The 19,635-nt window shown below is 43.4% G+C and overlaps 1 protein-coding gene across 1 annotated transcript; it reads right to left on the bottom strand.

Annotated features, from left to right (window-relative positions):
* Nucleotides 1–3,906: 3,906 nt before the first annotated feature.
* On the bottom strand, nt 3,907–8,094 carry LOC145520140 (serine protease 44-like). The gene is made up of 6 exons (XM_081525910.1): nt 7,666–8,094; nt 7,192–7,348; nt 6,243–6,508; nt 5,318–5,481; nt 4,640–4,753; nt 3,907–4,492 (listed from the first exon to the last, which is right to left on the bottom strand). The coding sequence occupies exons 1-6, from the start codon at nt 8,018–8,020 to the stop codon at nt 4,286–4,288; spliced, it is 1,263 nt and encodes a 420-aa protein (XP_081382036.1). The 5' UTR covers nt 8,021–8,094; the 3' UTR covers nt 3,907–4,285.
* Nucleotides 8,095–19,635: the final 11,541 nt, after the last annotated feature.

The raw sequence follows: 19,635 nt of genomic DNA, 5'->3' as shown, positions 1-19,635 counted from the left end.
TTAAGACACTAGACATCAGGCCACGAAGGACAGACTGCTGATTGAGTGAGTGAGCCCTACTACTGCCTCTGCTGACTGCCTGAGACAGTTTCAAGGCTGCAGTGCAGACAGAGAGTGGGGAGAGTTGCCAAGGAATTTAACTGCATCCCAAAATAAAGCCCAAGAATATTTCTAGGAAAATATCAAACACCAGGTAAAGGTCACCATGTCTGGTATCTAATCACCTAATACTCACCACTCAAGGAGCAAGAAAATACAACCCATTAAGGCAATAGTCAGTCAATCACAACAAACCCAGAACTGACACAAACGTTAAATGCACAGGCATTAACAGAATAGTAAAACAGCCACTAGGACTGAGTGCTACATACACACTCAAACATTAGGTAGACATGCTGAAGATCTAAGAGAACTCCAACCAAACTCTAGATATAAAAGCCTGCATGTGTGAGACGGAAAACATACACTATGATGGGATTAACACCATAATAAACATTTAGAAGAAGCCATTAACAAACTCAAAGGCATGACAATTAAAAAAAAACATCTCAAATGAAACACCAGTAAGAAAGCATAAAGAAACAGCACTGTGAGCTGGGGACTAATATGTGGGTCACTGAACTTCCAAAGTGTTTCAAGACAGAAGAGACAAAAATATTGTAAGAAGAAATAGCAAATACTCTCCAAATGTGATAAAAGCTGTAACTCCAGAGAGCTAAAAAGCTCAATGAACATCAAATAAAGAAACATGAAAACAAGAAGATCAAAGTACAATATCAGAAAATTTCTTAAAACAAAAAAGTAAGAAGAAAAAAATGAAAATGACGGGACATTTCGTAGTAGATACAGTGGAAGTAATGTTCTTAGGTGAAGTCACCAAAGGTGTTGCTGGGCATTCTTGTCTCAGTTCTCATATTATAAACAGATGTCCGAATCCTAGTCTACTCAGTGACATATTTTTGCATTTCTGTGCTATTTGCTGGTGAGTTCACTGTTTTAAAAGGCTCCACTCATATTGCTGGAGTGCTATCTAGCACTCCTGAGGGCTCCAGCCTGGGATGCACACTGCAGAGAAAACAGATGGGTTAGGTCACCTCCACACAGGTATGAACTACCCTGCTGTTGGCCACGAGGTCAATGGCACTGAATCAACAGAGTGTATCAAATAAAGTGCTTTTAAGCAAAAAGAAACATAAAATAAGATTCCCTTTTTATCACTTGGTGAAAATGTTGTGATCAGAGGTTCCCAGGAGTCTAATCCTGCATTTGCCTGAGAAGCAACTCTTCAGAGTTGGCTAATTCAGTGCTCAGAGCTGCTTCATACAACATATCACCACAAAACCTGAAGATTTTACCACGAGGTCTTAGAGTGGTTTGTCACCCAGCAATCGGTAACTGAAGCACTCACTGAAAGTCAGATTGTCCTACCTTGGCCTGACCAAGGGTCCTAGATCAGTCCCCTGGAAACACACTTTGGGACAGATCTGTATGCCAGGGTTTGTTGAGGAGGGCTCTGGGGAGGATTCACACCAGGAAGGGAGCAGGTGAGGCACAACTGGGCAATAGAAGCTTAGCAGTCATGGGGTTGCAACTGAGGTCTCAGCTGATCCTCAGGAAGCCCTTCCAAGTTGTCCTAAAAGGAGGCAAGGAGGCTGGGCCTTCACATTCCTGCTTGACAGACAGACATTTAACATGGGCTACCTGCTGTGAAGGGGTGTCATCTTGAGTGAACTGAGTGCAGCGCTTGCCAGTGAGGGAGCTATGACCATATTCACAGATGCTGGAGAACAGGTGTGACTTGGCAGAAATGCCACACTTCACTACTGAGCTCCTGAGTCCTTCGGACATGATCCTAGGATCCTTGTCATTTGGAGACCTTGCTCACCATCTGGAGTGACAGGATATTTCAGGGTGAATTCACACATTTCCTGGCCCACCCCTGGATATTACTCAAGCTATTTCTCTAAGAAGCCCTGGTTTCTGTGGGCAGAAAATTTTTATTTCAAACCACAATTTGGGCATTAGAAACTCACATTGGTATGCCTCACTACTCCTTATGACTGGAAACCTGCAGCATTTTGTGTTGGGTTTTGTGTCCTTGTCTTTTGAAGTCCAACAATTTTACTAGAACTCACTTCCCGCCTGTCAATCTCCTCCTCTCCCTATTACCTAGCTCTTTCAGAGGGTGGTTCTATCCAGCCACCAAGCCCTGACCTAAGGGTCATCCTAATAACCACCTCTTCCCTCCCTCCTGAGCCCCACGTCTTTCTGCTCAGAGCCTAGTCCCTAATTCACAACAGAAAGTCCATATATATTTGCCAGAAAGGGTAAAAATGACTGCCATTACACTGGAAGTTGCTGCTCATGTTTCTGAGAGGCCGTGCCTGATGTTTCTAGGACCCAGAGGCTGATGCTCAACATCTAAGTTACTTGAACTGAAATCCCTTGCCCACCACAGGAAGAACATTCTACTATCAGCAAACAAAGTGCACCCACACTGAGGCTGTAGACTTCCCAGGGCTTGTGACTTCTCCTCCCAGCAGGGGCTGTAACATCTGCTTCCCATGTGGGATTTTCCCTCTTTGACAAGACAACCTGGGAGGGAAAAGGGGGGCAGAGCGATGAGCTGAGAGACCCTGAGAGAAAGGAGTAAGGTGACAGAGGAGAGGTCAGTATTCACTTTCCATTCATTCACTCCCTCAAATTGCTCTATCTGAAACCTGGAACTGGAAGGGGGAAGACTGAGGAGGGAAACACAGAGTCTCCTAAGCTTGAGCACAAAATGTCACCAAGAGGAAACCAGAGTAGGGAACCTGCCCAGGGCCATCAGAGTCTGGGGAGCCCAGGAGAAACCACATTTCACAGCCCAGGGTCGTCCACAGGAGACACTCTGGTGAGGACTCAGTGCTCATATTGAGTCTCAGCCAATGTGGAGGCAGAGAGCGGGAAATGAGGAGCCATACTGACATTCTCAGCAACAGAACATCACTGGAAAGAACAGGGGAGCTTGTTCTGAAAGAAAGCTGCATGTGAGAATGCTATGGAACAGCCAGACTCAGGCCTCCGAGTCCGCTCGACTGTTCATTTCTGTAAACATCAGTACAAGAACGTAACTGTGCGTGCTCGGTCATGTCGGACTCTTTGCGACCCAATGGACTGTAGCTGCCAGGATCCTCTGTTCATGGGATTTCCCAGGCAAGAATACTGGAGTGGGTTGCCATTTCCTACTCCAGGGGAATCTTTCCAACCCATGATCGAATCTGCGTCTCCTACACTGGCAGGCAGATTCTTAGCAGTGAGCCACCTGGGAAGCCCATGGTTCCTCTGAAGTCCACTTATATCTGGAAGCTTGAACACAGACCAAGGAAGGATGGGTGGACAGGATGCAGAGCCTGGGAAAAGATCAGCAGCCAGTCCAGGTGACTATGGGGCCCTAGGTCTGCTGATGGAGAAGCCACACACACACACACAGAGCCAGACCTTCCATCCTAACCCTGTGAGAACTCAGGTCTTTGGGTTCCAGGTCTCTTGTCACCAGGACCACGGGGTCTCCTCCAGGCATGTCCATCACAGGGCAGCGTGAGCGGTGCAAGGCTGTGTGAGTGGGTCACACCCTCGTCTCTACCCTCCTGCCTCCATGCTCCCATCCAAACTCAGTTCCAACAGCCCCAGTTGGAGCGATGCTGACGCCTACAAGAGGAGCTCTAATGCCTAAAAGAGGCCGCTGGACCCACTGCCTAAGACACCATCAGACTTCCATCCAGGTAGACAGGCTCCTCATCTCCCACTTTCTAGAGAGTAATGGACACCATGAAAGGTCCCTCAGCTAAATGGGAAACTAGTTCTCTATAGCATGTTATATGCAACCCCACAACCTTCAGAAAAGCAGTTTCACAACACAGAAGAGACTCTCTAAGCATTTATTGAATTGAGATCAGAAACCTCCATACTCCTTAATATCTCAACACAACTTGGGGTGAGGCTGGATGTGGCCACTGGAGCACTGGGAAGGGGGTTCCGAGACTGAGTTGCCCCAGGAAGGCTTGCGTGGCAGAGGCTGGACCCTCAAAGATGGGTCCACATCGGGAAGCAGGGGACCTTTCGCCACCCCAGACAACTGCGTCACATGTGGACGAGGTGATGCCTCGGTCTTTTCCAACAATCACCATGTGCACTGATATGATAAAGTGTCAGATAATGCTGCTTCCGGGGATGATGTGAAGATGGTCTCCAAGATTCATGAAGCATCACCTGGCAGGTCACTGTCCATCCAGCTGGGACTGTTTCAGCCACTCCTTCTCAGCAGGCAGACCACAACCCAGGTGTAGGTGTGGATGAGGTAGGTTTCTAGAGCAGCAGGCTGGGAAACTTTCAAGGTTTCTTGCTTCCATTCCTCAGTCTCCACACGGTCAGTGGATTCCAAATGAGACTGAGGATAGGGCATTGAGTAGGAGTCAGAGGTCAGAGGCAGTGCTAGTCTGAGACTCAGAAACTGGAAGAAATGTGACCAGGGTGATCATGGGGTCAGCAGGATGCTCCAAGGCAGCACCAGACACAGAGTCAGGCTGAAGTAGCCCGTTGAGTCTGTATGAGTGGCCTGACTCACTCTAGCAATGAGCCAATCCTTGTAGAAACTCACTTCTGTATAAACTCCTGGATACCCTCTGCGACCACAGCCAACGCCCCAGCTCACAATCCCCACTTGGACCCATGAATTATTAAATTCACAGACCAGGGGACCCCCAGAATCTCCCTAGATAAAGAGAAAGAAACACAGTGATGGAAGAGGATCAACGTCATAACAGCCTTGTAGCACTGCAAGGCACTGGGATGATGGACATGCATGTGGCTCCCCAGGCACCACCAGGGCTCCACCAGCCCTAGGTTTCCATGTGTATGAGATCTGAGAATTGATAACATTTACCAAAGTTGTATATGTCATCAATAAAGTCTATACCAAAAACTGAATATTCTCAAAGAAAATGTATGTACTCTGAGATATTAATAATGAATAAAATCCTTCCCTGTATTCATTGCCTGTCACTTAGAATAGGTTATAACACATGACTTGTATTATTGGCATGTCATGCCTGAATTTCCTCTCCTCCCGTCTCCCTCTAGGCAGCATCAGGTCCTCTCTACCAAAGCATCAGGTCAGACCAGACCAGCAGAGCCTTGGTGGCTTGTCCCCTTAAACCCTCAACTTGAAGACAGTGACAGAGGCACTGCCAGATCATGCAGGTCCTACTGCCTGTGGATGAGGAACATCTGGGAGGACAACCAAAATGCAAAGGCAGCAAAGGGCCCATGGGCTCACCTGGCAGGCATCCTTTCCTTTGGAGCTGGTACCACAGACAGTCCCCTTCTTGACCACATCAAACTGACTTTCCATCTTTTCTCTGAGCACCTCATTACAAGCCTCATAGCGAAGAATGTTTAGCTCAGCCTCCTGAAGCTGTTGTGGAGAATCTGGTGATTTGTCTGTAGAGAGAATTTAGGAGTAGTTTAGATCTGCCTAGTGGGACAAGACAGGTGCCCCTGGTACCCACTCTGGGTCTTAATACAGTGTGTTCACATACAGACACCCTCTTAGGGGCAGCGGATATTGTTCCCATTTGACACTATAGGACATGAGGCCCAGGGCTGACATGGTGAGAGGAGTGGTAAGAATCAAAACCAAGACAGGTAGAGAAGAACTGATAGAGGCAACCTGAGAAATCAAAACTAAATATCTGTCACTCTGAGCATCATTAGTAATAGCAACAGGTGTCCTGTCCATCAGTAAAATATTTTTAGTTTGGAGCAGGATCAGACTCTCATGACACATAGTGCCCCAAGAGTACCAAATCCACCCTCTCCCCAGGGATAGAAGTCTCTACAGGTTCTTCCAGAGGCATTCAATGGCCTCTTCTCAGTCACAGGAAGCTCCCTGTCCACCAAGACAAGTACTTCCATCTGGGACAGCTCAGATTAGCAGGCAGATCAACATCCTCTGAGTTTAAAAATCCACCCTGGAGAGAACCCACTTTGCTTGTCACTCAAGCCCCCAGGTCCTGACATACTAACAAAAATTTGTAACACCATCAAATCACTCCCACCAGCATCTTCTCCACCCTCCTCCCTTACCTACTTGCTAGAAAATTGCCTCCCTGTCTCTCCCTTTAGCTTGGAGGCCCACACATGGGCACCAGGCAGCCCCTTCCCTAGCCCAAGTTTGGTGCCATCTTGCTTCACAGTCTCACCTTCTTCCTCTAGTCTTCCCCATCCAGTCACCCAGCACTCTGTACCAGCTTGGACCATGAAAGCCTTTTCAGGGAGGCACACGGGTTGGATGCTCACGGAGAAATTCACAGGGAAGGCGAGCAGGGCAAGGGCAATGTCATTTTCGATTAGTCCGAGAGGATTAAAATGTTTGTGGATAACGATATCTTGGACTGGGACCGTGACAGCCATTGTGGAGGTATGCGCCAACTGTGTGTCTCCCATCTTCGCTGTGTATTCCACATGGCTGCAGAGAGATTCTGGAAGCTCTACACTCCCCTTCCACATCTTCTAGGCTCCCAGCCTGGTCCTATCTCCAAAGCCGCTCATCAGTCACCTCCCTCCCTCCAGACCACATCCCTTCCCAGACCCCTGATCCAGTGGTTCTCAAAGTTTGGTCCCCAGATGAGCAGCAATGACATCACATGGGGGCTTGGTAGAAACACAAATTCTCAGGTCCCACTCCTGACCTACTGAATCAGAAACTCTGGGGTTGGAGACACACAGTTATTGTTTTAACAAGTTCTGTGGGTGTACCCATGCTCATTGAAGTTTGAAACCACTGGAAGCAAAGCCAAATTGATCAGCTACTGTCCATTCCCCTTAAATATTTCCTCTTGTAAGTCTTTGAGCCCATATTGTTTCCCAGCTGGCATCTCTCCCCACTTCTTGCCACTTGACTTGAAGGCTAATCAGCACAGGCTTTAAAAAAAAAAAAAAAGTAGCTTTGAACCTGATTTGGGGTTTTGACTTTCCAGCCTATCAAGGGCCCTAACATTACCTACCTCTGACTATAGCCTGAAGAGCTATAGTCAGGGACTGTGACCCCTGGTTTCAGATGAGGAAGAGAAAGCTCAGGAAGGGGTTAGGACTGGCTCCAGGCCACACAGCCTGATCTGAAGCCAAAAGCCCAGAGCCCCCAAAACTCACCCAAATATGCAATGGGCCGCAGTCAACACCCACTGGCTGGCAATGAGGGAGGCTCCGCATATGTGTCTTTGATTGACCTGCAGGCTCACCTGCCACGGCCACTTATTCTCTGCGGCCGGCCTTCCACCAACTATCCTCGCAGACCGATGGCCACACGCTAGAGCAGGTCAATGAAGGGAGAGGACTGAAAGTAAAGCCATTGACACCACCACCACTAGAGTCTGCTGAGCCTCATAAGTCTCAGAACCCTCAAAACAATGCCGTGTCCCCTCCGAGCCCCAGGTCAGATCTGTATTCCCCTAAGACTCCCCAGAGAATGGCCATGGCCTCTCAGATCTGAGGGGCAGAGCGGGTCCGCTCCGATGGCCCAGGGAAAACATGTGCCTCCTGAGAGAGTCTCCTCCCCCGGGGCGGGGGCACTGCCCCTCACGCCAGGCTAGTTCTCTGCCACAGGGCTTGGCCAGGAAACATCACCTGAAGGAAAGAGGGGTTTTTTGGTCTCTCCTGGTGCCTGTGAGGGTGTCATAGCCTTGTATGAATCAGAGTCACTTAAGGTAAACGCCACCAAACTGGGGGCTACCGAAGTCATACGGGATTCAGGGGCCCCAGAAGTTCCCGGGGCTCCTGGAGGAGGCAGCTCCCAACGGCGAGCTCCGGGGTCCTCGCGGCCACCCCCCAAGGTAGGTGGAGGGGGTGAGGGCAGAGCTGACTTGCCCTGCGCCCCCTCCCCGCCCACCAGGGCCTCACTGAGCCAAGGTTGAAGGGTCAGGAGCCAGACCAGGAGGCCCAGGGAGCCGCTGCCGCCCTGGAGGACACCCGGAGATGCCATGGCACCTCTGGTAGTGGCCTCCAGGCTCTGCGGCGACCCCTCGGGGCGGCTGCACGCCTGCCCTCCTGATGGTTGGGAAACAAGGCTCCGTCGTGGAGGGGAAACCCATCCCACCCCGCCCCGCCCCCGCCTGTGGGGTCAGCAGGGGGGCGGGGCCTGGGCCGGGCAGGGCCACGGAATTGTGACTCAGGCGACTCCTTTCTCTTCTTCGGCTCTGAGAGGACTCATTAATGAGTGACTCCCAGATGCCTGACATCCCCTGGCCAAGGTCCCTGGCCTCAGAGACTGGCAGCCATGCCACTGCCGCACAGAGATGCGTCCATCACTTCCTGAGGGGCTGGATTAGGCCTTTCCTGGCATTTCCCTCTCCTTCTTGTTGGCAGTAAAAATTTAAAGTCCTCAATATAAACGCTGCACTGAACGCTAGCAACACTGAATTAGGCATGATACTGATATCTTTTTAAAATTGACATCCACATGCAAAGAGCCATAGGTAAAATGCAAATTAAAATCACAGTGAGATATCACTACACATCTAATAGACTGTCTAAACTTTGAAAATCGTGACAACACCAAATACTGACACGGATGCAGATATGCTGGATCACTCATACACCATGGTAAGAATGTAAAATATTACAGCCACTTCGGGAAACAGATCGGCAGTTTCTTATAAAACAGAATGTACAATTGCCATATGACTCAGTAATTGCACTCCTGGGCATTTATCCCAGTGAAATAAAGATTTACGTACACACTCATACAGGCACAAACACACAAATACTTTTACAAATGTTTATAGTAGCTAAATTCATGGTAGCCAACATCTGGAAACAACCTCGTAGTAGACAGAATAATGGCTTCCCAAAGAAATTCCCATTCTAATCACTGGAACTTGTGACTATATTACCTTACATGGCAAAAAGAATGTGATAAAATTTAAAACTCTTGAGAAAAGAAGATTAACCTAGATTGCATACATAAAAGTGGCCACAATGCTTTGCAGTTCCTTCTGTCAAGGGACAAAATCAGAGGCTTCCCTAGTGACTCAGTGGTAAAGAGTCTGCCTGCCAATGCAGGAGACATGGGTTTGATCCCTGATCTGGGAAGATCTTGCGTGACGTGAGCAACCAAGCTGTGTGTCTCAACTACTGAGTCTGTGCTCTGGAGCCTGGAAGCTGCAACTACTGAGCCCACATGCCACAACTACTAAAGTCTGTGAGTCCTAGAGCCCATGCTCTGAGACCAGAGAAGCCACTGCAATAAAAAACCTACGCACTGTGACTAGAGAGTAGCTCCTGCTTGCCACAACTAAAGAAAAGCCCACACAGCAACGAAGACTCAGCACAGACAGCCAAAACTAAAGAAATAAAATAATTTTTAAAAATGACTAGGAAGAGAACTCAATAGTTCTTTTAAAAAAGAGAGAGGCAAAGTCAGACTGTGATAGAAGCAGCCACATCACTTGGTCTATGTGCTGTGTTGTGCTCAGTCATTTCAGGCATGTCCGACTCTTTGCGATCTGACGGACTGCAGCCTGCCAGGCTCCTCTGTCCATGGGATTCTCTGAGCAAGAATAATGGAGTGGATTGCCATGCCCTCCTTCAGGGGATCTTCCCAACCCAGGGATTGAACCCACGTCTCTTATGTTTCCTGCACTGGCAAGAGGGTTCTTTACTACCAGCACCACCTGGGAAGCCCCACTTGGTCTATTAGTTCAGTCGCTCAGTCATGTCCGATTCTTTGTGACCCCATGGACGCAAGGCTTCCCTGTCCATCACCAACTCCCGGAGTTTGCTCAAACTCATGTCCATTGAGTTGGTGATGCCATCCAACCATCTCATCCTCTGTCGTCCCCTTCTCCTCCTGTCTTCAATCTTGCCCAGCATCAGGATCTTTTCCAGTGAGTCGGTTCTTCACATCAAGTGGTCAAAGTATTGGTCTATATGACCTGGCAAATACTATGGTGCTAGAGTTTGCTGTGGTGAATTAAAATGCTTGTAAGAAGTCTTTGCTATGTCCATTTATAGAGTCACAATATAGATCCCTACAGTTCTGAAGCAAGACCACACTCTATGCTGCAAAGAAACTATATTCTTTGAAAAACAACTTCTGGCACACTACTGAATCCTAAAAAGAAACTAAATGCCAGACCACAGGACATTATGTGACTAAGAGACCAGTGCCTTCTATCATAAGGTGAATATTTAGCCAAACTAAGTCATAAACTCAGTTGGAAAAAGCAATTCATCACTCAATGGAAGCCATACATTTGGGATTAGTTCATGGCAGGTCTTGAAGACACAAGTAAGCTGTGCAAAGAAAAGGCGTAGTCACCATCATCCCCCATCATGGCACTTATCTGTATTAAACTGAAGCTTCTCCATCAGTTCACACCCATAGCCCGAATGGCAGTATCTACGACCAATTGATGAAAGAAGAAAAAGCCTGGGCCTGGTTCACAGATGGGCTCAAAATCTTAGTGCTAGCTGAAAAGAGGCAGCTGTGGCACTAGAACCTCATTGAGTAGTTACATATACACATGTATATTCTTTACATAGCTAGCATTGCCTGCTGATAATGCCTTTGCTGACACCACTATCAGCGGGCTCATGAAACGTGTAACTTACCATCATGGAATCCTGAGTAACACCACCTGACATATAGGGGTCTGCTCTTTGATCAGGAAGGTGCCGAGTAGGTACATGATTAAAGGATCACTGGAACAATCATAAACTTCATTATATAGAAGTTAGAGGATTGATCAAATACTGGAATGGCCTCTGTATTAGTTTTCACTGTTCTATAACAAATACAAATTCAGTGGCTTAAAACAACACTATCTTACAGTTCCTGTGGGCCAGGAGTCTAGGCACAGTTTACGTGGGTCTTCTGTAAGGCTGCAATCAAGGTGTCAGCCAGGGCCAGGTTCTCATCCACTGGGAAACTCAACTGGAGAAGAGTTTCCTTCCAAGCTCAATCAGTTGTTGCCTGAATTTGTTTTCTATTGCTGTGGGACTCATGGCAGCTTGCTTTTTCAAAGCTAGCCAGGGAGAGAAAGACACACAGAATGAGTCCTCAGCAAGATAAGAGTTTTACATATTGCAACATAATGTTAAGGGTGACATCCCACTCCTGAAATCAATCGATCCAGATTCACTTTTCAAATGTCCTTGATGGGGAAGTAAAAATGATTAATTTTATTAAGTAGTGACCTTTCGGTCCACATTTATTTAAGATTTTGGGTAATGAAATGACAATTATGCACAAAGCACTTCTGCTGTATAAAAAAGTAGGATGTTCACTCAAGCAAACTGTACATCTGTTAAGCTTTTATCATGGGACATCAGTTTTACTTAAAAGAGTGACTAATAAATTGTGATAATTTAGACTTGCATATTTGGCAGACATATGCTCAAGAATAAAGTTTCTTTAAAGAGTCTGCAACTTTTAAGAAAACAACTGACAGTATTTGTTGCCAATGATAAGATTTGAGCTTAGAGGTGAAAAGTTTCAGAAAATTTATATTTGCTATCATGAGTTCAACAACTTTCCAATAATTAAATATTTTTCTCACAACAGTAGTGGTAACATGAGTGAGTGTGATTTTTTGATATTGTGTAATGAAATGTGTCAACATTTGGGAACTCTATATAACAAAGTGAACCAATATTTTTCAGTGATTTACAAAATTATGCATAGTTTCCAAAGATCCATTCGAAGTGAAAGAGACTTCTGAAGTTCAGTGTATTTTCATACCCTTACTTGTCATCTTTGCCTTCTTTCTATAAAATGTTTGCTCATAACATCTACTCAGTTTTACATTTGAGCTGATTTTAAAGTACTTTCTGTTTAGTTTTTTTTTTTATGCATCCTAATCCTTTGTTGGAGTGTTGGTGTTGGAGAAGATTCTTTTTTTTTTTTTTTTGGAGAAGATTCTTGAGAGTCCCTTGCACTGCTAGGAGATCCAACCAGTCCATCCTAAAGGAAATCAGTCCTGAATATTCATTGGAAGGACTGATGCTGAAGCTGAAGCTCCAATACTTCAGCCACCTGATGCGAAGAACTGACTCACTGGAAAAGACCCTGATGCTGGTAAAGATTGAAGGCAGGAGAAAAGGACAATAGAGGATGGGATGGTGGGATGGCATCACCAACGCGATGGACATGAGTTTGAGCAAGCTCCAGGAGACGGTGATGGACAGGGAAGTCTGGCATGCTGCAATCCATGGGGTCTCAAGAGTCAGACACAACTGAACAACTGAACTGAATCCTTTGTTAGTAATGTGTATTTCAACTATCATTCATAATCATGATTTGTCTTTTCACTTGATTACATGTTTTGATGAATGAAAGTTATTTAGCTGTAATGCAGTCAGAAGTAACCATCTTTTCCTTTATCATTTATGCTTTTGGGGTCTTACTTTTAAAAGCCTTCCACACCCTGGGGTTTTAAAGATACTGTCCTATATTTTCTTCTAAAAGTTTTAAACTTTTGTTTCTCATGTTTAGTCTCTTATCCATGTAGTTACTAAATACATAGTATGAGATAGGAATTCAGTTTCATTTTTTTCTACTTAACCATGTCTCCTAACACTATGTATTGAACGGCCTACTATGCTCCCATTCATCAACAATGTCACCTGTTTTATATATACTATAGTGTCCATAGCTACTGAGTCTGTTTCTGGCCTCTCTAGTCTTTCCATCATTCAATTTACCTATCTCTATACCAGTACTATGGTTTCTTGACCACCAGAGCTTTTGCGCATCAACATATGAGAGAATGCATTCTTCTACCTCAACCTCTTCATTAGGGTTTTGGCTACTCTTGGTACTCCATACAAGTTTTAAAATAAGTTTGACAATTATTTAAACTGTTGAACATTCTATTTGAATTACATTAAATCTAAAGACCATTTTTGGGAGAACTGCCATATTCATGGTATTATCCTTTCCTATTCATAAACTTGGGGTATCTCCCCTATTTAGATCTTCCTTCACATCTTTCAATAAAATTTCATAAGTGTTCCCATAAAGTCACGCACATCTTTCAGAAATGCAATTTTATGTTATTCTTTTATTTAATAATGCTATCAAATTACTTTGTCAGTTTGGACAGTTTGTAGATTTTGGTGGGTTTCTATATTGACAACCAGGTCATGTACAAATAATTATATTTTTTCTGTAATGAACATGTTCTCTTTGCTCTTCATGAACATTCTCTTATTCTGTTTGGGTTAGTCTTGTCTTGCTTAAAAAAAAAACATAAAAATTATAAATTGTTTTACACAGTCATGATTTTAGATATCTGTTATTTCTTGTTTCTTTGTTCACTTTATTCGTTAAGGTACAGGCTAAAATGTGGTAACAGAGATATCCGAAGATACAGTGGCTTAAAAAACAGTTTACTTCTCTCATACCAGTTCAACTATAGGCAACCCAGGTCAGTTTCTGCCACCCTTAAAATGGGCATACACTTTTGTATCCAAGATGGCACCTACATCTTTCTCATCTTCCACTTTGGGAAGGAGAAAGAGCCAAGAAAGTCTGCCCACATCCCTTTGAAGGGCACATCCCCACAAAAGCACAAATTACTTCTATTTATATCTAATGAAACATAAATTAGATACATGGTCCCCCTAAGCTTCAAGGGAAGCTGACAGAGGTAATTTTTAAGTGGGTGACCACCCAGATCACTGAGGATCCATTTTACCTGTTTGGGGTACCCATCCCCAAACTGCTCTGGCTACAGCTACTACGAACTCACACCGGCATCATTCTCAGGAGGTTTACCTTTGGGAATATGGAGTCTCATTACAGGAGGTGACAAGGAGTTGCATTCCTACCTCCGATCCTTCCTGGCTCCCAGTGTGCCCAATGATTTAGTGATACTAGGGCACAAAAGCCCAGCTCCTGTGCCTTAAGATTGGAAGAATTCTCTAGTATAACACAGATCCCAGAATTATGCTGAGCATAGACTTCACCTATCATCACTTTATTACTAAACTTCTTCCCCTTTCCTATCCTGCTTCCTTCACACTCATACAGGTTCCCCCTGAAAATGACCCTCTTAAGTGTTTGAACATGAATCCCTGTCTCAGAATTTGCTTCTAGGGAAATGATCCAGTGGGTGCTGGAGCTGGCTTGTACCAGTTCATGAGAGCCAGCTGTTAATTAGCAGCAATTTTGTGAGCTGGCTGTTTTAAATTACTATTATTATTAAAAATTAAAGTATAAAACCTACAGTTAAAGAAATTACATTAAAAACAAAGGTAATAAATAATCAAAATCCATCACTTTTTAATTATTTTACTGTATTTACCTGTGCTCTTGAGGTTATATCTACTGTAGCCGTATGGTAGAAATTCTGTATAATGGTGCACATCTCTTCCCAACTCCAGACTCAATAATGTCATGTTAATAGCTTGAAATCAGCCTGGATGGAAGTATTTCTATCACGGAAATGTGCAAATGTTAGAGATCAGGACTTTATTTCCCTACAGAGCAACTTGTTAAATATTTGCAAGCACCTCATGAGAATTACCTAAGGCATCAGGTCATTGCATAAGACATCCACTATTATGAAAGGAGAAGAGAATGGACAGTGGGGCTAATTAGAATGCCACACTAGCCTATTTTTGTTAAAAGCTGAGGTGAAAGTTTCATACAGTGAAATACACAGATCTTAAATGCATGATTTAATGTTGTAATGAATATATGGGACCCTGTAACCACCATCTCAATCAAGATACAGAAAATTTTGGAGCTCCCTGATGGTCCAGCGGTTAAGAATCTGCCTGCCAGTTGGGACACGAGTTTGATCCCTGTTCGGGGAGATCCCACATACCACCGGGCAACTAAGCCCACGCACCACAACTACCAAGCCTATGATCTAGAGCCCTCGAGCCGCAACTAATGAAGCCAGCATGCCTGGAGTCCAAGCTCTGCAACAAGAGAAGCCACCACAATGAGAAGCCCGTACACCACAGCTGAATACCCGCCCCCAACTCACCACAACTAAAGAAAGCCTGCTTGTAGCAATGAAGACCCAGTGCAGCCAAAAAAAATATTAAGTAAATAAATAATCTTAAAAAGAGATATAGAAGATGTCAAGAACCCAGAGAGTGTCTCTGTGTCCTCTTCAAATCCATCACAGGCAACTGCTGGTCACCTGTTTTGCTTGTTTGGTCTTCATATAAGTGGAATCAGAATACTGTACTCGTTCAGTTCTGACTTCTTTCACTCAACATAATGTTTTTGAATTTCATTCATGTTCCTGCATATAATGGCCCTTTATTCTCTTTTATTGCCAAGTAGTATTTCAGTGACTATCATTTATCTGTTGACAGACATTTGAGTTGTTTCCAGATTTGAGCTATTATGAATAAAGATGCTATAAACATTCGCAAGTCTTTGACTACACATTGTTGCTTCTTTCTTCTAGTCTGTGGCTTTTATTTTCATTTTCTTAACAGTGTCTTTGAAAGAACAGCAGATTTTCATTTTGATGAAATCCAATCTTTTTTTTCCTAAATGGTTCATGCTTTTCCTGTCCTATATAAAGAATCTTTGCCTACTCAAGGGTCACAAAGATTCTTCTTCCAAGTTTCTTACATTTAGTTCTATAATCCATTTTGAGTTAATTTTTCTATATAATGTAAGGTAAGGATTGAGGTGCTTTATTTTTTATTTATTTTGTATAGGAATGTCCCATTGTTCCAGCATCATTTGTAAAAAAAAAAACAAAAACTATCCTATCTCCAGGTGAGTTATCTTCACACCTTTGTTAAAATCAACTGGCCGTATAAAAGTGGATCTATTTCTTAAATCTCTATTATATTCCCTTGATCTGTATGTCTGCCCTTATGCCAATACCACACTGTCTTGATTACTATACCTATATATTAAGTCTTGACATCCTGTAGTTCTTTATTTTGGTTATTCTAGGCCCTTTGCTTTTCCACATATATTTTAGAATCAACTTTTCAATTTCTACAACAAAAGCTCAGGCTTGAAAAACATGAAATTTTTTCAAATTTGGAAGTATCACACTACCAAATTTCAAGACTAACTACAAAGCTATAGTAACTAAGACACTGTGAAGTTAGCGTAAGAATATACAAATAGATAAGGAACTGAACAGAGTCCAAAAATAGATGTATGTATATACTGTCAATTAATTTTTGATAAAGCGCCAATGCAAATCAATGTGAAAATAAACGTATTTTCAACAAATGGTACTGGTACTGGATAAACATTACAGGAAATAAAACCTTCTTCCCTATCTCACACTGCATCCCCAAATCTAATAAACCTCAGACCTAAACGTAAAAGCTAAAATTACAAAGCTTAGGGAAAAAAAATAGAAGAAAAATCTTTGCAACCACAAGTTAAAAAGTGAAAAAAAGCAACCCACAGACTTAGGAACCAACAATAAAAAGATAAGCATCTTGTTTTAAAATGAGCCAAAGAATTAGAAAGATGATTCAAAAAAGAAAATATACATATGAGCAATAGTACAGGAAAACGCGCTAAATATCATTCGTTACAGGGAAATGCAAATTAAAACCCCAGTGAGAGACCACTTCATACCTGTTAGAACTGGCAATCTTCACCAAGTACTGATGAGGGAGGATATGGACCAAGCTGAACCACCATTTATTGCTAGTAGGAGTTATCAGTTCAGTTCAGCCACTCAGTCATGTCCGACTCTTTGTGACCCCATGGACTGCAGCACGCCAGGCTTCCCTGTCCATCACCAACTCCCGGAGCTTGCTCAAACTCCTCTCCATTGAGTCGGTGATGCCATCCAACCATCTCATCCTCTGTCGTCCCTTTCTCCTCCTGCCTTCAGGATCTTTCCCAGCATCAGGATCTTTTCAAGCGAGTCAGTTCTTTGCATCAGGTGGTCAAATTACTGGAGTTTCAGCTTCAGCATCAGTCCTTCCAATGAATATACAGGACTGATTTCCTTTAGGATTGACTGCTTTAATCCCCTTGCAGTGAAAGGGACTCTCAAGAGTCTTCTCCAACACCATAGTTCAAAAGCATCAATTTTTTGGTGCTCAGCTTTCTTTATGAGCCAACTCTCACATCCATACATGACTACTGGAAAAATCATAGCTTTGACTAGGCAGACCTTTGTCGGCAAAGAAATATCTCTGCTTTTTAATATGCTGTCTAGGTTGGTCATAGCTTTTCTTCCAAGGAGCAAGCATCTTTTAATTTCATGGCCACAGTCACCATCTGCAGTGATTTTGGAGCCCAAGAGAATAAAATCTGTCACTGTTTCCACTGTTTTCTCATCTATTTGCCATGAAGTCATGGGACCGAATGCCATAATCTTGGTTTTTTGAAGGTTGAGTTTTAAGCCAGCTTTTTCACTCTCCTCTTTCACTTTCATCAAGAGGCTCTTTAGTTCCTCTTCACTTTCTTCCATAAGGGTGGTATCATCTGCATATCTGAGGTTATTGACATTTCTCCTGGAAATCTTGATTCCAGCTTGTGCTTCATTCAACCTGGCATTTTGCATGAAGTACTCTGCATATAAGTTAAATAAGCAGGGTGACAGTATATAGCCTTTCTCAATCTGGAACCAGTCTGTTATTACATGTTCAGTTCTAACTGTTGCTTCTTGACCTGCATACAGATTTCTCAGGAGACAGGTAAGATAGCCTGGTATTCCCATCTTTTTAAGAATTTTCCACAGTTTGTTGTGATCCACACAGTCAAAGGCTTTGGTGTAGTCAATGAAGCAGATGTTTTTCTGGAATTCTCTTGCTTTTTCTATGTTCCAACGGATGTTGGCAATTTGATCTCTGGTTCCTCTGCCTTTTCTAAATCCAGCTGGAACATCTGAAAGTTCTCAGTTCACATACTGTTGAAGCCTAGCTTGGAGAATTTTGAGCATTACTTTGATAGCATGTGAAATGAGTACAGTTGTGCAGTAGTTTGAACATTCTTTGGCATTTCCTTTCTTTGGGATTGGAATGAACTGACCTTTTCCAGTTCTGTGGCCACTGTTCAGTTTTCCAAATTTGCTGGCATATTGAGTGCAGCACTTTCACAGCATCATCTTTTAGGATTTGAGATAGCTCAACTGGAATTCCATCACCTCCACTAGCTTTGTTCGTAGTGATGCTTCCTAAGGCCCACTTGACTTCACATTCCAGGATATCCTGCTCTAGGTGAGTGATCACACCATCATGGTTATCTGGGTCATGAAGACCTTTTTCGTATAGTTCTTCTGTATATTCTTGCCACCTCTTCTTAATATCTTCTGCTTCTGTTAGGTTCATACCATTTCAGTCCTTTATCATGCTCATCTTTGCATGAAATGTTCCCTTGGTATCTAATTTTCTTGAAGAGATCTCTAGTCTTTCCCATTCTATTGTTTTCATCTATTTCTTTGCATTGATCACTTAGGAAGGCTATCTTACCTCTCCATGCTATTTGTTGGAACTCTGCATTCAGATGGGTGTATCTTTCCTTTGCTCCTTTGCCTTTCATTACTCTTTTCACAGCTATTTGTAAAGCCTCCTTAGACAACCATTTTGCCTTTTTGCATTTCTTTTTTCTTGAGGCCTCCTCTACAATGTTATGAACCTCCATCCATAGTTCTTCAGGCACTCTGTCTATCAGATCTAATCCCTTGAATCTATTTGTCCCTTTCACTGTACAATCATAAAGGATTTGACTTAGGCCATACCTGAATGGTCTAGTGGTTTTCCCTACTTTCTTCAATTTGAGTCTGAATTTGGCAATAAGGAGTTCATGATCTGAGCCACAGTCAGCTCCCAGTCTTGTTTTTGCTGATTGTGGAGAGCTTCTCCATCTTTGGCTGCAAAGAATATAATCAATCTGATTTCGCTATTGACCATCTGATGATGTCCATGTGTAGAGTCATCTCTTGTGTTGTTGGAAGAGGGTGTTTGCTATGACCAGTGCATTCTCTTGGCAAAACTTTGTTAGCCTTTGCCTTGCTTCATTTTGTACTCTAAAGCCAAAGTTGTCTATTACTCCAGGTATCTCTTAACTTCCTACTTTGGCATTCCAGTCCCCTATGGTGAAAAGGACATCTTTTTTTTGGTGTTAGTTCTAGAAGTTGTTGTAGGTCTTCACAGAACTGTTCAACTTCAGCCTCTTTACAAATAATTTGGAAAGCTCTGGAATTTTCTAATAAAGTTAACCATACATCTATTCCATGAACCAGCAATTCCACTCCTATGTTTCTTCCCAAAAGAAGCAAAAGCATAGGCACGAAAAGTCTTGTACCTGAGTGTTTATCAGTACCTTTGTTCATAATAGCCCCTAACTAGAAACATCCCAAATGTCCATCAACAAGAGAATTAATGAACTGTGAAAACTCATGTAATAGATAACTATTTAGCAATAAAAAGGAATCAACTGATGATACACATGACAACATGGATGAATCTCAAAAACAGTATGTGGAATTCAATGAACGCAGTCAAAAGGTACAAACTTCCAGTTATAAGATAAATAAATTCTAGGGATGTAATGTACAACATGGTTAGTATAATTAACAATATTGTATGTTACATATGAAAGCTGCAAAGAGAACAAATCATAAGAGTTCTCACAAGGAAAAC

Source organism: Giraffa tippelskirchi, chromosome 9, assembly GCF_054371585.1.
Source record: "Giraffa tippelskirchi isolate mGirTip1 chromosome 9, T2T-mGirTip1v1.2.pri, whole genome shotgun sequence".
NCBI classification, from domain to species: Eukaryota; Metazoa; Chordata; class Mammalia; order Artiodactyla; family Giraffidae; genus Giraffa; species Giraffa tippelskirchi.
Note: the sequence above shows the minus strand (reverse complement) of the source record. Positions and strands in the feature narration are given on the sequence as shown.

Excerpts from the sequence above, each read along its gene's own strand:
- LOC145520140 (XM_081525910.1), bottom strand. The coding sequence starts at position 8,020 with ATGGCATCTCCGGGTGTCCTCCAGGGCGGCAGCGGCTCCCTGGGCCTC. Across the intron at positions 6,509-7,191 it reads GCGGCCCATTGCATATTTGG|CCATGTGGAATACACAGCGA; the intron begins GTGAGTTTTGGG and ends ATCTCTCTGCAG. Across the intron at positions 5,482-6,242 it reads GGGAAGACTAGAGGAAGAAG|ACAAATCACCAGATTCTCCA; the intron begins GTGAGACTGTGA and ends TTCTCTCTACAG.